The 21,073-nt window shown below is 33.0% G+C and overlaps 1 protein-coding gene across 1 annotated transcript in view; it reads right to left on the reverse strand.

Moving 5' to 3' along the window:
* LOC109802234 (uncharacterized) overlaps nt 1-20,650 on the reverse strand; it is a 35,466-nt gene extending 14,816 nt beyond the window's left edge. The window contains exon 1 of the mRNA XM_020363516.1: nt 20,522-20,650. Coding sequence (XP_020219105.1) covers nt 20,522-20,650 — 129 coding nt within the window. The remainder of the gene's footprint in view (nt 1-20,521) is intronic.
* Nucleotides 20,651-21,073: the final 423 nt, after the last annotated feature.

Below are 21,073 nucleotides of genomic sequence, written 5' to 3' on the forward strand. Positions count from 1 at the left end.
GTCCAACCATCCTTCGCGAATGCCGAAAGCCCGTTTCGGGCCGGTGGCGACACCTTCAAGTTGTTTGAAGATGCTAGGTTCTGGTGGTAGAACACATTACAATGGATAATGGCAGAAGATACTTTGGTAAATTAGGAGAACATCAAAAGGATTTTCTTGGAAAAGTACTTCTCAGAGGATGTGAAAAATAAAAAGGAGATTGAGTTCCTAAATTTGAAGCAAGTAATGGCATGGTGGTGGAGTACATTGCCAAGTTTGAGGAGTTGGTGTGTTTTTGTCCCCACTACAATAATGTGGATTATGAGAAATCCAAGCATGTGAAGTTTGTCAATAACATATGACTGAAGATTAAGCAAGTTGTGAACTACTAAGAGATTTACTAGTTTAGTAAATAGGTGTCACATTTATGATGAGGATGGAAGGGCACGTGCAACACACTATAAGAGTGTGGCACCAATGATATAGTAGAAGAGGTATAGTTCCTCTAGTAGGAGTAATGTAATAGCCCAGACACACCAGAATGAGATGGATATATAGATTGTATATGTGTGAGACTGTGCAGTTAAGGATAACTTAAAGAAATTAATTTGTACAACCTATACCAAGATGCATTTACTTTTTGATAGCTTATCACATAAGAACTTCATAGTTAAGCGTGCTTGGCTTGGAACAATTCAAGGATAGGTGACCTTTTCGGGAAGTTTCCCAACAAGCATGCGAGTGAGAACAAAATACATTAAAAAGTCTTGTGTTGGTTTGTGGGGACAATCATTGATTCTAAAAATGGATGAACATCTTAACAAGGGCTATCCATGGAGGTTGCTGACCAATTAAAGATTCTGATCAACGAAGAGTTGTATGAAGTGTCATCATGTGAAGTGTCATGGAATATAACCACTAAGATGTCAAATCTGGGGGGTGTTACACATGGTATCAGAGTAGGTCCTCTTTCTTAATACGATATGGTTCGAGGACAAACTAGGCAAAAGTTGGTGGCTTATAACAACTTAGACACACCAAAATGAGAGGGATCTATAAAATGGTTTTAGGACTAAACAAGCGGAAGCTGGTGGGCTTATAATAACTCGGACACCCCAAAATGAGAGGGATCCATTGTACATGTAAGAGACTATGCAGATGATGATAACTTAAAGGAATTAATTTGTACTACCTATACCAACAAGATGCATCTAGTTTTCGGTAGCTCATCATATAAGAACTCCATAGTTAAGTGTGCTTGGGTTGAAGTAATTTAGGGATGAGTGACCTTTTGAGAAGTTTCTAGAAAGTGTGTAAGTAAGGAAAAAACATGCTAAAATATTTTGTGTTGGTTTATGGGGACAATCATTGATCCTAAAAGTGAATGAACATCTCAAAAAGGGCTACGCACAGAGGGTTCTAACTAATAAGGAGTTGTGTGAGGTTTTATCGTGTGAAGTGTCATAGAGTGAAGTCATTGAGATGTCAAATCTAAGGGGTGTTACAACTGGTGTTAGAGTATGTCTTTTCTCCTAGTACGATGTGGTTTAGGTACGAACCAAATAAAAATTAGTGGGTTTGTAACAACTCGGATACACCAGAATGAAAGGGATCCATAGGTTGTACATGTGTGAGATTGTGTAGTTGATGATAACTTAAAGGATTTAATTTGTACTACCTATACCAATAAGATGCATTTGCGTTTAGTTTTTGGTAGCTCATCACATAAGAACTCCATAGTTAAGCATGCGTAGCTTTACGTAATTTAGGGATGGGTAACCTTCTAGGAAGATTCCCAAAAAGTGTGCAAGTGAGGACAAAACACACTTAAAAGTCTTGTGTTGATTTATGAGGACAATCACTAATCCTAAAAGTGGACAGACATCTCAAAAAGGGCTATCCATGGAGGGTTCTAATTGGTGAAGGGTTTTGACTAATGAGGAGCTGTGTGAAGTTTCATTGTGTGAAGTATCATGGAGTGGAGCTACTAAGATGTCAAATCTAGGAGGTGTTACAAATGGTATAAAGTAAGTCCTTTCTCCTAGTACAATGTGGTTTAAGGACGAACCAAGTGAAAGCTAGTGGGCTTGTAACAACTAAAACACACCAGAATAAGAGAGATCCATAGATTGTACATGTGTGCGATTGTGTAGTTGATAATAACTCAAAATAATTAACTTGTACTACTTATACCAACAAGATGCAGATGCATCTACCTTTCAATAACTCATCACATAAGAACTCCACAGTTAAGCATGCTTAGCTTGGAGCAATTTAGGGATGGATAAACTTTTGAGTAGTTTTCCAGAAAACGTGTGAGTAAGGACAAAAGACGTTAAAAAGTCTTATGTTGATTTCTGGGGATACACGTTGATCCTAAAATCGGACATATATCTTAGAAGGGCCTACCCATGGTGGGTTTTAACTCGTGAAAGGTTATGACCAACGAGGAGTTGTGTGAAGTTTCACCGTGTGAAGTATCATGGAGTGAAGTCGTGAAGACGTCGAATCTTAAGAGTGTTACAAGTAATCCATACTTAACAATTATGAGTTAGTCTAGTGTTTGTTAGAGGAGCCAACAATCTTATTTGAGGAGTTAAAACTAGCAACAAGTCAGTCTACTTTAACAACTTAGACGAAGTGTTTTAAGTGTAGTCATCAGGGCCACAAAGCGTTTGCTTGTTTGGAGCATGGAGTGACTTCCTACAACTGCCAAGGGAAAAGGCATTTCATGAGGGACTGTCCCAACTCTAAGGAGTTGATGAGTGCTATAGGGAGTGGCTTCAAGCTAGTAAACCAAAAGATTTTAGGAGAGCATTTGCTCTAAGTGGTGCTAAAGCCTCACAATCTAATGACTTGATCCAAGGTATGTGTCTTGTTTGTGGAGTTCCTTTAGGTGTCTTGTATGATTTTGGTGCAACTCATTTTTTCATATCACATGTTTGTGTGCCTAAATTGAAATTTCTTGTGTTTGCTTTAAATTTTAAGCTTGTAGTGGAACTAATGGGCCAATTTCTACTTCTAATATATGCCTAAAATGCCCTTTACAAGTTATTAATAGGAGTTTTGTAGTTGACTTAATTTGCTTGCATCTTAGTTAATTAGATATCATTTTACGGATGAACTGGTTATTTTCTAACCATGTGTTACTTAACTCTTCCAAAAAACCATTGTCTTTGGTTAGTTTGTCAAGAGTAAGAGTAAGGGCTTTTAAACTACCAACTAGGTTAAAGTGCCTTTAAAAGGGGATGTCAAAGCATACATAATGCTAGCTTTCTTAAAGTTTGAGAGTAAGGCATTAGTGAGTGATATACCTATAGTGAGTGAGTTCCCTTCAACTTTTTCTTGAGGACATGTTTGGTCTACCACTAGGCGTGAGATAAGGGTTTTTCATAGGCATAGTACTTGGAACCTATATCTATAACACCTTATAGAATGTCTCCCTTTGAGCTAGCTAAGCTTATGAATTAGTCAAAGGAGTTGCTGGAGAAGTAATTTGTAAAACCTAGTGTATAACCTTGGGGAGCGCTTGTCTAATTAGTGAAAAAGAAATATGGGAGTATAAAGCTTATGTAGATTATCATCAATTGAGCAAGGTGATGATTAAGTATAAGTATCATTTGCCTAGAATAAATGATCTTATGGACTATTTAGTGTGAGTATGTGTGTTTTGTATGATAAACCCTAGATAAGGTTACCACCAGATCCGTGTAAAGTGTAAGGACATCCTAAAGGTTGCTTTTAGGACCCGTTATGGTTACTATGAGTACGTAGCTATGCCTTTTGGTGTGACTAACATGCTTGCTATGTTCATGGACTACATGAACAAGTTTTTTCACCCTTAATTATATAGCTTTGTATTTATCTTCATAAACGATATCTTAGTGTATTCTACGAAGAGGGAGGAACATGAAGAACATCAAAGGATTGTGTTATAGACCCTTAGAGACAAACAAATTTATGCTAAGTTGTCTGAGTGTGAGTTTTGGCTTAAGGAGGTTAGTTTCTTATGTGATGTGATTTCTAGAGGGGTTATAGTTGTTGATCCTTCTAAGGTAAAGGATGTCCTTAAGTGGGAAGCCTCGAGCTCTATGAGTCAGATTAGGAGTTTTCAAGGTTTAGCTGAGTAGTACCAGAGATTCATAGAGGGTTACTCTAAGTTATCCTTACCCCTGACCAAGTTGACTCAGAAGGGTTAAGCTTTTTTTTGGGATAGTAAGTGTGAGAGTAGTTTTCAAAGATTTAATGAGAAGGTAACCAATCCATCAGTTTTATTTTTTTCTTGACCCTAATAGACCCTTTGTAGTGTATTGTGATACGTTTAAGATGAGTTTAGATGAAGTGTTGATGCAAGAGGAGAAGGTGGTAGCCTATGCTTCTAGACAGTTGAAAGCCCATGAGAGGAACTATCTTACGCATGATCTTGAGTTAGTAGTTGTAGTTTCTCCCAAAACTTTGGAGACATTACCTTTATGGTTATAAATTTGAGGTGTTTAGTGTTCATAAAAGCCTTAGGTATTTGTTTAATCATAAGAAGTTAAACATGAGGAAGAAGAGACAGTTATAATTTCTTAACGATTATGATTTTGAGTTAATTTATTACCCAAGTAAAGCTAATGTGGTAGTTGATGTCTTAAGTAGGAAATATTTCCAAGTGTTAACCTTGATGATTAGAGAGATTGATTTGGTTGTAAAGTTTAGGGATATCAGCTTAACATGTGAGATTACTCCTAGTGGTCTGAGACTAAGTATGTTGAGAGTAACTAATGATCTATTGGTTGAGATTAGGGAAGGTCAAAAGGATGACCAGTTCTTGATGACTAGAGTGGAAGCTATGGGACAATGAAAGGGTGGTGAGTTTAACATAGGAAATGATGAAGTGATAATGTTTAAGGACAGGGTTTGTGTGCCTAGTGACCCCAAACTTAAAAAGTTAATCTTAGATAAGGGACATAGGAGTAAGCTTAGTTTTCACTAGTAGCCACTAAGATGTATTAGGACCTTAGAAAGATGTTTTGATGGCCTGAGATGAAGAAATACATAATTGAGTTTGTTTGTGCGTGCATAGTATGCTAGAAAGCTAATATAGAACACAAACAATCAACAAGTTTGTTACAACCTTTGTGTGTGCCTGAATGGAAACAAGAGTATTTCCATGGACTGTGTTTGGGTTGGTTAGGACCTCAATTTTTTTTTTGATTCCATTTAGGTTATAGTTGATAGATTGACTAAGTTTGCTCACCTCATTCCAATCAGTATTAGGTGTTCCTTGGAGAGATCGACTAATCTCTACTTTAGTGAGATTGTTAGATTGCATTATGTGTCTTCTAACACTATTTCTAATATAGATCCTAGGTTTACTTCTAGATTTTGGGAGAGTCTTCACCAAGCCTTGGGAACTAAGCTTAGGTTGAGTTTAACCTGTCATCCTTGAAGGACTTTCTTATAGTCTGTGTTGAGATTCATGGAGTAGTGAATCAACTCAGCCCTGGAGTATGAGAGTTTTGATGATAAACAAAGGATGGATTCTGAGAGTTGAAGCTGACCAAGGACACAAACCAGTCAAGAAGAAGATATGAATATCATGATGTGTAATAGGAGTAGCTTATAAGTTCTTATATGTTGTATTGTTTTTATTAGCTTATTTTGCATGTATGCTTTGTGCATGAGTTAATCTTAATCTAAATTGACTAAGAGTGAGTATGATGATGATTTAAAATACTTGGAAAGATTTTTGAAGTATAAAATTGAGTTTTTGAAAGCTAACTCAAAATAATCGATTATCATTAAGTGTAATCGATTATCCCAGCAACAGGTGAAAAGAGCCTTGCTGTAATAATCGATTATCTGTGAAATAATCGATTATTCCAGGAAGTACTCTATGGAATAATCGATTATCCTGCAAAATAATCGATTATTTTGTTCTTGAGTGGTTTCCATAAATCATGAAGACCAAAATAATCGATTATCCTTTAAAATAATCGATTATCTAGATCTGAAAACTTTATAAATAGCTTTCACACTTTGAAGCTTTAAAGAAAGAAGAAAAATTGAGAATCAAAAAGAGAAAATATATTGTGAAGTCTTAGTGACCTTCTTGGAGTGTTTTCTTTGTGAAACCAAGAAGAAAAACAATTTGTGAAATGCTTTGAAAGAGATCATCATCATCACTACATTCTTGGGAGAGAAAGATTAAGTTTTGTCTTAGAATTCACAGTCTGATTTTTTCAGCTTCCAGGTGAATTCGTTCCTTTAATTCTGTGTAAAGTGTAAGGGAAATATTGAGTAGGTATCTCAAGTGGTAAGAAATTCTTGTAGTGGGTTTCTACAAGAAGTGCTTTCTTGGGGGCAAGAAAGTGGTTATCTTGAATGTAGGAGTATATGCATGTGTGGTATGCTTGTAAAACTTCTTCATTGAGATAGTGAAACAAATCTTGATCAGGTTATGATTGAGGACTGGATGTAGGTCACATGTGGAGTGACTGAACCAGGATAAAATACTTGTGCATTCTTCTCTCTCACTCTTATCTTTTACATTGAGCAAAATCTTGGTTGAGTGTTAAAGTGACTGATCTTGATTAATATGTTTGTATGCATAACATTGTTTTAAACTGAATCAAAGTATTGCATATTAGTTGTTCTTAACATTGAACTTAATCAAGATTAACCAAGAAAGCATATAAGACTCATTCCCATTAGCAAGTCTTTCAAGGAACTTCTTTGAGAATTCATATTGGAAAAGTTTAAGTTGAAATAAAGATCCTTAGAACTCTGAAAAATTTTTAAGTGTCATAGAATCCAATTCACCCTCCTCTTGGATTGAGCCATTCTTTTCTATCACTATGTGTTAGAATAAAGGGTTAGTTGGGATAACTTTATACCTTTCATAGAGTTTACATACAATAATAGCCATCTTTCTAGTATTGGGATGACACCTTTTGAAGCCTTGTATAAGAGGAGGTGTAAGACACCCTTATGTTGGTGCAAACCTGGAGAGAACCTTGTGCTAGAACCTAATGTAGTGTAAAAGATTGTAGAAAAGGTTAAGATGATCCAAGATAGGATGAGAGCAACCTAGAGTAGGAAAACAATTATGCAAATAAGGGGAGGAAAGACTTAGAATTTTGAGAAGGTGATCATGTATTATTGAGAGTCACTCCATGGGTTGGGGTTGCTAGAGCCTTAAAGTCTATAAAACTTACATTTTGTTTCATTGGTTTGTACCAAATTCTCAAAAGAGTCGATGAAGTAGCTTAGTAAGTTGTTTAACCTGTACATTTGTCAAATTTCCATAATGTCTTTCATGTGTCTCAACTTCATAAGTATGTCCATGATCTGTTGCATGTAATTGATTCAGACATCTTGAGGTAAAAGACGACTTGTCTATTGAGACCTTATTAGTGAGATTTGAAGACCAAATTGTTAAACAACTCATAGGAAAGTATATTCCTTTGGTTAAGGTTATCTAGGGAGGAGTTACTTTTAAAAGTGCTACTTGGGAGATAGAGAGCAAGATGAAGTATGCATGTATAGTGTTGTTTGTGACAGGTAAATTTGAGGATGAATTTCTTTTAAGAGGGAGAAAGTTGTAACATCCTAATTTTCAAAATAAAAAAATAAAATAATGTTGCTTAAATAAAATTTATATTTTTTTAATTAAATTTTTAATTAGGTTTATAATATAAATAAAAAGGTATTAATAAATAAAATAAAAATAATATAGTCAATAGGCTAAAAAGAAGTTTTGGGTTGGACTCTTGAACCTAACCTAAAGACTTATAAAAATGAGAAAAATAGGTTAGGTCATTTTTCATATCTGATTTAAACCCTAAGAGTGGTTACAAAGGAAATCTTGGAGGGTGCAACACCCTGTTTTTCAGAAAATAATAATATTATTAATATTATATTTTTATTTTATTTTGGGGTGAGAAATATTTGATTATTATTTATATGTATTTTATTAACTTATTTTGAGAAAAAGGAGAAGTAGGTCAGGAAGGGTAATGAGTTGGGTTGACCCGATCCGAGGAAATGTAAAGGAAGGGGTTAACAGATTAGTCCTCATTAGTCTCATTTTGACATTTATGAAGAACTAAGAAAAAAAGAAAGGAAAAGCAAGAGCTCTAAGGAGGAGTGCCTAGGAAGAAATTAGGAATGACTTCCACTATACTAAGAGTATTCTGATTAACGCAACTAGGTACGGGGAAAAAAGGGAACTTTATATGCAGAGTCACATGAGGGAACGGGTAGACAAAGGGTTCCCTAGGATTTATAGAAATTTTATATGCGTTTTTGTTTGGATGTTTAGTAATTTCAGTAAGTTCTATGTGTGTTTCTATCCATATTTTTTATATTATTTATTGGAAATGAATGTGGGGGACGAGAGACGAAATTGTTTAAAATGTGCTTGTAGGTTAGGGTTCGGGAAAATTGGGATTTGAACAATTGATGCATGTTTTGGGGCAATTGATGGATGCTAGTGTATTTTTGAGTGAATTTGATAACTTTTGACCGATTGAAGTGTAAAAAGGATGATTGTATGATGACAATGGATTTTGGGTGCGTGTTGTTCATGTTTATGGGTTGCAGGAATTCACGATCGCCTCGGGCCTAGTTCCTAGCATCGGGCGCATATTCAAAGGATTAATATGAGTTTCCAGAATTTCTACACTGGGTGAAATTAAAATCTTGTTGGGTGCAATTCCTTAAGGAGGTCTCTACCAGACTTGACGCCAGGTGCGATCTTCTAGTGTCGGGCGTGAGTGAAAGTAGGGACTCTCGGGTTAAGCCACGCTGGGCAAAACTTTAATTTTTTCGAGCGCGAGTCTGAATTAATATTATGCATTTTTAAAATGATTGTGGATTTATTTTATGGGTTAATCTGTGTATTTTGGTGGATGTGAGATGTGGCATAAATAGTTGTGTAATACAAGATGTGTTTATGACCTATTGCTTTATGGAAATGTTGGTTGCGTTTGTGATATTAAATTGAATTATGAAATATGGTGCGATGATTGAGCATAGTTGTATGTGTGACATGGTGTTATACGTGAGATGCGTCGGTACGGGCATGTGCCTAATACGGTGCTATTTATGTGATGTTATGGGCATGGTCGTATGCGTGATACGGTACTAGATGTGTGATGCGTTGGTACGGTTGTATGCGTGATATGGTGCTAGTAGTGGAATGCATCAGTGTAGTCATGTGCGTGACACGATGTTGGACGTGTGATGCGTCAGCAAGGGCGTGTATGTGATACGGTACTAGATGTATGACATAGTGTATATGTACAAATTGTTTATATGTACATATGTGAATTGTGATGAAGCAATGTAGTGTAATTGACTTTAGGATTGATGATATTGATCATGCTTGAATGATAAATATTGTGTTTGTGTATTATATGACATTAAGTCTGTTTGTTGGAGTTCTCTAATGTGCTTTTCATATAAATGTCTTTTTTTCTCATTGTATGTTTTGTGGTTATTTTTAGGTGAGAAAGATTTGGACATGAGTGACATTTAAGGTGTCAATAGTTGAGTCATAGGATTGCTCTGATAGTGTGACACTGGGGCAAGGGATTTTAGATTATTCATTTTATTATAATTGGATTTTATGTTTCTTTGTTAGTTAAATTTATGAACTTATATTTTATAAATATTTTTTTTAAAATTATTTGGATATTGGAAATATTTTAATTATGAACCATTTTACCTGAGTTGGGGAACTATTTCTTTATATTTTTATATTATATGTGTTAGGATAGAATGGGTGTCACAGAGGGAAAAATTGAAGAATGCATGGAATAGCAATGAAGGTAGTGGAAGGGCATGTCGATGCCTTAGAGGTCCTCACCTAAGGTAATATGGGAGTGAAAATGCCTCATTCATAGGCATTTGTTAGGTTCAAAGATGATCTTAGACTCCCTATGCTTTAAGTTGTAATGAAAAGAACCATAGACCTTTTTCTAGAGAATTTTTTTTTCAAATCAATCAATAAGATGAATAAGTATAAGACAATTTGTAAGATGATTAGCTATCTTGACAGACGAAACACTTCATCTATAAGACATATTTTGAATCTATATCATTTATGACTAAATCAATCTTTGTTTACATGATTCCTTAATAGATCATAGAGAAATAGCTTCTTTAGTACTCATAAATAACAAAAAGAACAAAATACATGCTTTGTGTTAGAAAAAAGATGAGTGGGTCCCTTAAATTGCAAAATTTCTCAAAAAAGATGTTTTGAATTGACACATGCATGACTCCACTTGTTTGGTACCTAAAAGGTGATAAGTAGTTTTCTTGAGTAGATAATAAGTGACAATTTAGTGAAATACATTTAATGCAAGTAATTAATGCACCAATGGACATTTCTCTCCACATGGAACGAAAAAGAAGACAAATGAAACAAGCTTGTAAGAGATGCTCAAGAATTTGCAACGGTCATCTTCATTAAAGCACCTAGATAAGGAAGCTTAAAGATTTAGAAAGAAGAGAAAGAGAACATATTGTATAAATATATTCATTTTTTCTTTCAACAAGTTGTGTACTTAAAAATTGTTGTATCACATCTTGAAAGTAAAATGAAACAACACAATTATCTTACATAAATTTAACTTAGTGTTATTGATTTGAGCTTATAGAGGCTTGACTATAAAAGAATACTTGATTGATTGAAGTCTGAAAAGGAACTTTATTCAAAGAATAATTGGTTGTTTGAAGCCTAAAGAGGCTTTGTGTTCAAAGAATACTTATATTTTTGTAAAAAAAATAGTGGAACTTGACCGAGTTGATCAATAACTAGATTTAGTCTCAATGGTTGCGACCAACTAGTATAAACACACCCAGTGTTATTCTTTCTTATCTCTTCATTTGCACTCCTAAAGTTAAGATACTACTTAATTGTTTAAAAAACTGTGAATTTTTTATTAACACTATTTAACCCCCTTATAATGTCTTTTTTTTCTCCATAACATGTATGAGGGGTATAAGTAGTGAGATGATCCCTAAGCCTCTTAGGTTTATGAATTAGATCTTGTTTGATGCTTGTGGTAATTGCTTTGATATCAATGTTGCTATATGAGAGTTGTGATTGTAATTTTCGTGGTTGAATGGATGATGTGCTGTCATAAATTGAATTGTTTAAGGGTTAGGGTTGTATAATTTGGGAGTTATGCATGGAATGTATGAATCAGAGTGAATTGATGTTGTTTAATTATTCTATAAGTTAATTATAATTATTTTACCAACTAATCTAAATGAAGGAATGATGAATATGGTTTTGGAGACCCAAATTCGCAAGGCTTGTGATTTTGCAAAGTGTAAGATTTGTGGTGATGTCACACACACATTTAATGCATTGGGCATGATGAGTGTAGTTCTCCACGTTGGGTGTGGAAAGGGCCATGTTGGGCATGGCAACTAGGGTTGTCAAAATGGACTGACCCGACCTGTTTGACCTAACCTACCTTAACCTAGTTTATAAATGGGCTAGCTCAACCCGACCCACCAACTTAAATGTTTAAATTTTTTTAACTCGATTTGGCCTATCATAAGTTGGTGGACTAAATGGGTTGGCCCATCAACCCACCTAATTTTTTTAAAAAAAATCTAAATTAAAATAAATTCCAATCTAAAATAACCTTTAATCTAAAATAAAAATTGTCAAACTAAGTATCATGCATACAACATTAAAAATAATTAAATAAGTGTACAAGATCAAATTATCAAAACAAAAAAACAAAAAATTCTTGTCATTGGATTAGTTATCCATCAATATTAAAATTCATTGGAGGCTTAAGTAGATAAATCTATAGCAATTTCATGTTGTTTAACATCAACATTAATTTTCTCTACATAAAATGATATCTTGTTAAAATAATACATATGTACCAATAAATGGTTAAGTGGACCATTAGTTAGTTGGGTTGATGGGAGGTGTAAGTGAGTTAGGTTGGTAGTCCGATCCACCACGAGTTCATTCCAGGTGGGTTAGGTCAAAAGTTAGTCAGGTTGAGTTTTTTAACCAATTAAGAGCTTTTTTATATTTTTTCATGACCTGATCTCTTTTCAAGGTAGGTCAGGTTAGCCTATGGGATAGAACCCACTTTGACAGCTCTAGTGAAAACCACAAGGTGGTTTCTAAATTTTCTATGATGGATGACAGGTGTCTTGCTTGTCGTGGTGTGACGTTGTTTTTCCAAGAGGATGACGTTGGGCGTGACTAGGATCATGCCAACACAAGAACACTAAAGAGGTCCCTATTCCCTCAATGTTGGGTGTAAAAGTACCCGCAACGGATGCAAAAGAGACAAAGAGGTTCTTGACCTTTCCACATTGAGTGTAGGAGTAGCCACACTGGGCAAAAATGTGATAGAGAAGGTTATTGACCTCTTTGTGCTAGGCGCACTCATTACCTCCTTGGGCACCATGTCATTGATGAGAAATAGTGAGAGAAAGTTTTCAAAGTAATAATTAGTATACAAGCCTATGATGATTGATACTATTAGAAATAAAAAAAAGATAAAGAGATTTAATTATCGTGGTTAGTTCATTAAAAAGGAGAAAGAAATGTGAGTGTTGACAAGGGAAGAACGATAGAAAGAAAGAGATGAACAAAATAATTATAATTGAGTATATATAGAAGGAAAGTGAGTATGATGAATAGGGATGATGATGATGATGATGATTTAAACATAGGCTTGATAGTGGTGGAATCTAGGAAGAGGCTTAATAACTTGTGTAGAAGTCTAGACAAAGAGGTCTGTTAAGTTGTTGTTTTGGATATAATTGCATTATTTTTGTGTTGGTAATGTTGTGTGGAGTCCATGCATTTCATCCATACTTTCTTTGGAGGTGGTATGAAGCTATGTAGGAGGGTCTTTATGATCTTCTACTAAGAATTTTTTTAGGGGGAAGGCTTTATAGTAAGGAGTCCCTAACGAGTATGGGGGGCAATCACAGTTGACTATAATGCTTCAATTGGATCCCGATAGATCTTCCCTAGTCAAGAGTGGATTGAGAGGGTCACCCAATATTTGGGAGTTTGGTCCATGTGCTCCTAGGTTGCCTTGTATTAGAGCACCTTTTGGTGATGTTGGAGATTCATGTCATGCACATATAGAGTTAGAAGCACAAGTTGCATGAGTCTTTAAATAGCAGTGTGTAAGATTTGAATTTGATGCATTGAATGATGTGAGATGAATCTTGAGTATTGGATGCATATATGGATATAAATCATGTTAGCGTGTTGCCTATAAATCTTATTTGTTGTGTGCATGGGTAAAATATATTCTCACTCCTTTGTTTTTGTTTTGTGTTTCTTGTTTTGACTACTCACCATCTAGAAGTAGACCAAGGTATATGAGACTAAGGATGAAGGAGATGAAGCTTAGTACTTTCATTCAATATTTTGAGATCTTACTCTAATAGTGTGACATCAAGACTAGAGGACCTTATAATATTTTATTTAGATATGTATGGAGTTGAGAATTGTTTTTTATGTTTATTTTTATTGGGGTTTTGCAAAAAAAAAAAATAGTTTGTCTTTGTTATAAACTATTGTTTTGTTTATTTTCTTCTTTTCTTTGAAGAAGTTTTATTTGACACGTGAACTCTCTTTACTAGAAATATTAATGAAGTCATTTTATATTGTCTTTTTAATTAAACATTTTTTCTTAATAAAATTTTTATAATTAAGACCTTTGGAATAGAAGAGTGTCATAAAATACGTCAGATGTTTTTAGTTAATAGACTAGACATTACACTAATTCTTAATCAAATTAGCCAATTTGATCAAACTTTTAAAATTATTGTAAAACCTCACTACTATAACTTGTCATGCCTTCTTTTAAAGTAATCTAATGTTGCCTAATTTTCGGACCTTTGTCTCTAAAAATTTGGATCAAACTTATCCATTTAACTAAATATCATTTTAACTAACTTCTCATGGATATATCTTCATTTAACACAAGATATACTTACTGTGTTATAACAACTTATCCCTTAACTTATTTACAAATTATATATGTGATTATTAAATTTTGGCAATTCATTAGTAATCGCATGTCATTAATCAATTTAGGAGGATACATAAACGTGAGCATTCAATTTTGTCCTCTTTTGTTTTATAACTCTTATTATGTTGATTATTTAATATCAAATTTGCATGAAATGTCAATTTTTTTAAGATAAGCACATAATTAAAAAAAATCAAACTTGCCTTCTCTAATCCATCCAAAATAATATTCAATCCATATTTATAATAAATAAAATATATATATATATATATATATTTATATGTGTAAAATACAAAAAATATTATAAAACAAAAATATAAAATAAAAGAAAAATAAGAATCAAGAAAATAAATATTCAAGAAATCTTTTACTATTTCCCTACCTCCTGGCACTATTATTGCTTGTGGATGCTTTTAGAAAATATTCCCCCAAAAATGGACTAATGCTCTGCCATTTATAAGATATGGTTCAAAAGTTGAGTTATTCAAAGAAATTCTATAAATACCATGAAGAAAATGAAGAAAGGTTCAAAAATTTGAAGTGTAAAAAAATTAACCAGAGAAACAAGTGATTAAGGAGTAGGGGTGTTAAAAAAATCAAAAGAACCAAACTAAATTTAAAACCAAACTAAACCACTTTAAAAAAGACTAGAACCAATTATAATAAAATTGAACCAAATGTAGTTTTTAAAATAAAATCTTAAAAATCGAACCCATTTTTTTAAAAGGTTTAGTTCACTAAAAAAATATTTGGATTATACCTCGGAGACGCAACATGCATTTGCTCGGCACTCTAACAATCTCTCAGTCTCTCACGACAAAGTTGACGGTATCTCCATGTCTCGCAATCTTACAACACCCATTCTCAATTGTTGGCAATGGCAGTACCCAAAATCCTAAATTGCCAAGTGAAATCAGAGGAAGAACTCTAATCTTTGATGCACGAATGAACATGTTTTATGTTTTCTTATCATTATCTAACTTATCTTCCATATTGAAATAGTTTGTACAGTTTTTCCTTTATCTTTATTTATATCAAACGAAGAGATAGCCTTATACAATTCTTCTATTATATTTTCTCAAAGCCATAATTCTTTTGTTTAGTATGACATGCGGTGGGTTTTGGATTTCGTTTCTGTTCCCCTTGTGGAATTCAGTGTGACTAGATTAAAAAAAGTTTCAAAATCAAAACACAGTAGCTATGGGCTTTTTTGATTAATAGAAAATAATAGCTATTGAAACTCTAGTAACTAAAAAACAGAAAGTTTGTCTTAAATCTCTCCTAATACTCAATCTTTTGAAACCTTAATTACACCATATGCAACAACAACAATAATTTTTTAAACTTCGTAAAAAGTGAATTTGAACATGGCTAAATCTTACAAAATTAATTCAATCTCCTAAGGATCTTCTGCATCAATGTTGCAAAAAATGGTTCACATGTTTAACTGTGTTTTCTTGCCTTTACTTGTAGGGGTTAGTGATGAACTTGGTTGGATATATTTTTTGAAAAGTATTGGTGCTGGGCAACTGATTGAAACACATTTTTGCAGATGTAGACACGATCTTTTGAGAGCTTTCTCATCATGTGTAATATATTTCTCATTTCATGGTTTTCTTTTAACAAGCTGATAATTATTGTAGTTTTTCTAACTAGTACTTTTATATCTACAGTGACATTCCAAAAGTTGACTTCTATAAGCTGGGCTCCCTAGCTCGTGAAATGGTGGAAAAGAGTGCAATGCTACTGTAGGAAATTCTTAAGTAAGTTGTTTTAGGCTATTGATTGATTGGGGTTTATATCAAATACATTTAGTGTACTAATTCTGACACCCATTCTACCCCAATACATATAATATAAAAATATAAAGAAATAGTTATCCAACTCGAGTAAAATGGTTCATAGTTAAAATACTTCCAATATCTAAATTATTTATATATATATATATAATATGTTCATAAATTTAACTAATAAAGGAGTATAAACTCCAATAACAATGAAATCAACGTTATAAAATCCTTTGCCCCAATGTCACATTATCATAGCAATCCCATGACTCAGTTATTGACACCTTGAATACCAAACATATATGGATTTCCTCACCTAAAAACAACCACAAAATGTACAGTGAAAAAAGAAGACATCTATATGCAAAACACAATAGGAAATCCTCATGAAATAATCTCAATTTATTATAATATGCAAACACAATAGCCATCATTCAGACATGCTCAACATCATCAACTCTGAATCAACCCATTCCACTATCTCATCAAAAATCATATATACCTCGTGTCACACATCTAGCACCGTATCAAGTACACACGCATGCTGACGCATCACACGCCCAACATCATGTCATGAACATGACTGTGCCAATGCATTCCACTACCAGCATTGTATCACACATATGACCATACCGATGCATCACACATCTAGTACCGTGTCACGCATACAATCATGCCCAAACATCATATAACAAGCATCGTATCATGTACACGCCTATGCCGATGCATCTCACATCCCACACCATGTCACATATACGATTGTGCCAAAGCATCACACCACATTCATAATTCAATCTAATATATCATATACCCAAACCAACATTTTCACATAAACCAAAAGAATCATACATATATCTTGCAATTCATAGCTAGTTTACATCACATACAACATTCACCAAAACATACATATTAACCCATAAAACAATCAACAAACACATCATAAATCCATAATATCCATTTAAACTAGCGCCCGACAGAATTATAATTTCGTCTGGTGCGGCTCAACCTGAGAGCTCCTACTTTCGCTCACGCCTAACAAAATTCTAATTTCATCTGGCAAGACTCAACCCAAGAGCGCCTGGTCTCGCTCACGCCGAATTCCAAGAGATCCACCTGGTGTTCTAGTCTGGTAGAGACCTCCTTAAGGAATTACGCTTGGCGAAATCCTAATTTCACTCGACGTAAATATTTTGGAAATTTACATTCATTCTATGAATGTACGCTTGACGCTAGGAACTAGGCCCGGTGCCATCGTGAATTTTTGCAACCTAGAAAACACGAATAACACGTACACAACCCCACATTCATCATACAATCACCCTTTTTACATTTTAATTGGTCAAAAATTATCATACTTACTAAAAAATACAATAGTATACAATAATTACCCAAAAACATGCATCAATCATCCCGATCCCAATTTCTTTGAACCCTAGCCTACAAGCACTTTTCAAAACCATTTCATCTCACATCCCTTGCATCCATTTCCAACAAACAATATAAAAAATATGGCTAGAAACCCACATAGAACTTATTGAAATTACTAAATATACAAACAGAAAACATATAAAATTCCTAAAAGTCCTAGGGAACTTTTCCTCTACCCATTCCCTCATGTAACTCTGCATATAAAGATTCATTTTTTCCTCGTACCCGGTTGGTTAATTAGAATATTCCTGATGTAGTGGAAGTCGTTCCTGATCTTTTTCTAAGCACTCCTCCTCAAAACTCTTGCTTTTTGTTTAGAAATCTCAAAATGAGACTATTGAGGATTAACCTACTAACCCCTTCCTTCATATTCCCACAGGCTGGGTCAACCCAACTTAATACCCTTCCTCACCTGCTTCTCATTTTTCTCAAAATAATTTAATAAAATACATGTAAATATTAATACAAAAATATTTTTTCTTTAATAATAATAATAATCAAATATTTATAACCCAATACATTACTAGAAAATTGCAAAATAGCGACCAAAATTTATCAGTCGCTATTTAGCGACTGATTTAGCGACCGATTATGAATAATCAAAATAGCGACCGATTTAGCGCCCAAAATAAGTCGTCGCTAGAAAATCGGTCGCTATTTCGGTCGCTAAATAAGAAATTTTGATTTTTTAGCGATAGAATTAAATTTGGTCGCTATTTCAGTCGCTAAATTTTGAATTTTGATTTTTTTTTAGCGACGGAATTAAATTCGGTTGCAATTTCGGTCGCTTAATTATAAATTTTGATTTTTTTTAGCGGCGAAATTTAATTCGATCGCTAAATATTAGTTAAAATTAGTGAGGAATTGAATTCGGTCGCTAAATAGTAGTTAAATTTAGCGATATAATTGAATTCGGTCGCTATTTCGGTCTCTAAATTATAAATTTTGATTTTTTAGCAACAGAATTTAATTTGGTCGCTAAATAGTAGTTAAAATTAGCGACGAAATTGAATTCGGTCGCTAAATAGTAGTTAAATTTAGTGACGGAATTGAATTTAGTCGCTACTTCGGTCGCTAAATTATAAATTTTGATTTTTTGTAGCGATAGAATTTAATTCGGTCGCTAAATATTAGTTAAAATTAGTGACGGAATTGAATTCGGTCGCTAAATAGTAGTTAAATTTAGCGACGGAATTGAATTCGTTCGATAAATATTAGTTAAATTTAGCGACCGAATTAAATTTGACCGCTAAATATAGCTAATATTTAGCGACAGAATTTAATTCGGTCGCTAAATCATAAATTTTGATTTTTGTAGCGACGGAATTAAATTCGGTCGATAAATATTAGTTAAAATTAGTGACGGAATTGAATTGGTCTCTAAATCAGAAATTTTGATTTTTTTAGCGACAGAATTAAATTCGATCGCTAAATATTAGTTACAAATAGCGATGTAATTCTATTCAATCGTTAAATATTAGTGAAAATTAGCAACAGAATTCTATTCGGTCGCTAAATATTAGTCAAAATTAGCGACAAAATTCTATTCGGTCACTAAGTAAAACTTAAAAAAATTTATAAATTGCTTAAAAGTGATGATAATATTGTTGTTGAGTATGAATCCCATTTTCTTTTTTTTTTGTAAGAGCAAGACATTAATTTATAATAAAAAAATATTTATATGCACTCCTACATAATTAATACCAATAGTTATTTATGTGAAAAAATATTTAGAGATTTTCTTTTTACGATTGGATTTTTAGGCAGTTTTTTAATTAGAGTATATGAATTTTTAAATTTCTTATTTATTTTGATCCATATTTATAATATATATTTCTAACTTATGATAACTTTATTTTTAAATAAATTTTTATATTTAAATTTTAAATTAGTATTTTATTAATGGTTGATAATTAAAAAATAAAACAAGGATAAATACATTTTTTGAATTTTATATCTTAGATCTAAGATGAATAAATATATTAAGTTAATTAATAATTTATTTAAAATGTTAAAAATTAATTTATAAAAATAATATTTTAAAAGAGAAGGGTTATAGTAACATCGGTGTAACTTTTACTAAGTATTACATCGCTCAATAACTTTATATTAAATGTGAATTTTATAAATTCAACCGTTAGATTGAAAGTTGTTTTCTCTTAGATCATATATACAGAATCTTATATGAATTCAAGATAATTTGATACTTCATTCTTGTAAAACAAAATTGACGTAATATATACATTTCAAATAAAATATGAGCACTTTGATTACTTTTAAGTTATTGTTCAATTTTAACAAAAATTGATATAAACATATAAAGTGATATGAACTTTCAATCTATTGGTTGGATTTACAAAATTCACATTTAATATAAACTTATTGAGCGGTGTAATACTTAGTAAAAGTTATACCAGTGTTATTATAACCCTTCTCATTTTAAAATATATAAATTATTACTTAAACTTTTAAGTTTATAATAAATAATTTAAATTGTATCATAAAATTAATTTTAAATAGAAATAAGTAGATTGTTAATTATAAAAGTAAGTATATATATAAATAAAGATTAATTAAATATAATATAATTATTATTAGTAATATAATTATTATATATATTATTATATATTTATAACGGTCTGGATATATACCAAAATGATAAGGATCCAAAAATAATATAAGTATGAGATTAGATAGTTGAGGATGACTTAAATGAATTAATTTGTACTACTTATACTAACAACATGCATTTGCTTTTCGATAGCTTATCTCATAAGAACTTCACAGTTAAGCGTGCTTGACTTGGAGTAATATAGGTATGGGTGACCTTCTTGGAAGTTTTCAAAAATTGTGTAATTAAGGACAAAACATGCTAAAAACTTAAGTATTGTGAAATAAAATTCTTAAGAGGCCAAATATGAGTGGTTCATAGCGACCAAATTTGCGATGTCTATAAAATTTAATAAAATAAAAAATAAATATTTAGCGACCGATTTATTCGGTCACTAATTTGGTCTCATACACTTCAGCGACCAAAATCATTTCAACCATTTAGCGATCGAAATTTTCGATCGCTAACTAGCGACCGAAAATTTTTCCGTCGCTAAATAGCTTAGCGACCAGGGTTTTAGCGACTGATTAAATTCGGTCGCTAATTTGGTCACTAATTCGGTCGCTAAATTACATATTTTTTGTAGTGAGATATAATAAAAATATAATAATATTAATAAAATATTAATTTCTTAAAACAAGGTGTTACAATTTCCCCCACCCTTTTAAGAAATTTGTCCTCGAATTTACCTGAACAAAGAGGTCCAGATATGAATCCTTTATCTTCTCCTCTAGCTCCCATGTAGCACTTTTAGGTGTAGCTCCTCCCCAAATTAGCTCAACCAAAGGTATTTCCTTACCTTTGAGCTGCTTCACCATTCGATCCTCAACTCTCACGGAGTAGTCTCCACTATCAGGTTGTCCTTAACCTCGAGATGATCCAACTCAATTACAGGCGAAGGATTAAGAATGTACTTTTAGAGTTGAGAAATGTGGAAGACATTACGAAGGTTTGACAGATTTGGAGGTAAAGCAACTTGGTAGGCAATGCTAGTGACTATTTTAAGGATTTGAAAAGGACCAATAAACCAAGAAGTAAGTTTTCTAGATTTCAATGCTTTGCCAACCCTAGTCCACGGAGTGACTTTCAAGAATACATGATCACCCTCTTGAAATTCCAAGTCCTTCCTCTTTTTGTTAGCATAACTTTTCTATCTACTCTAAGTTTTCCTCATTCTCTCTTGTATCATTTTAACCTTATCAATGGTTTGCTGCACAATGTAGACACCCAATTTCGTCTAG

The sequence above is a fragment of the Cajanus cajan genome, chromosome 3 (genome assembly GCF_000230855.2).
Source record: "Cajanus cajan strain Asha chromosome 3, NIPB_CcT2T_4, whole genome shotgun sequence".
NCBI classification, from domain to species: domain Eukaryota; kingdom Viridiplantae; phylum Streptophyta; class Magnoliopsida; order Fabales; family Fabaceae; genus Cajanus; species Cajanus cajan.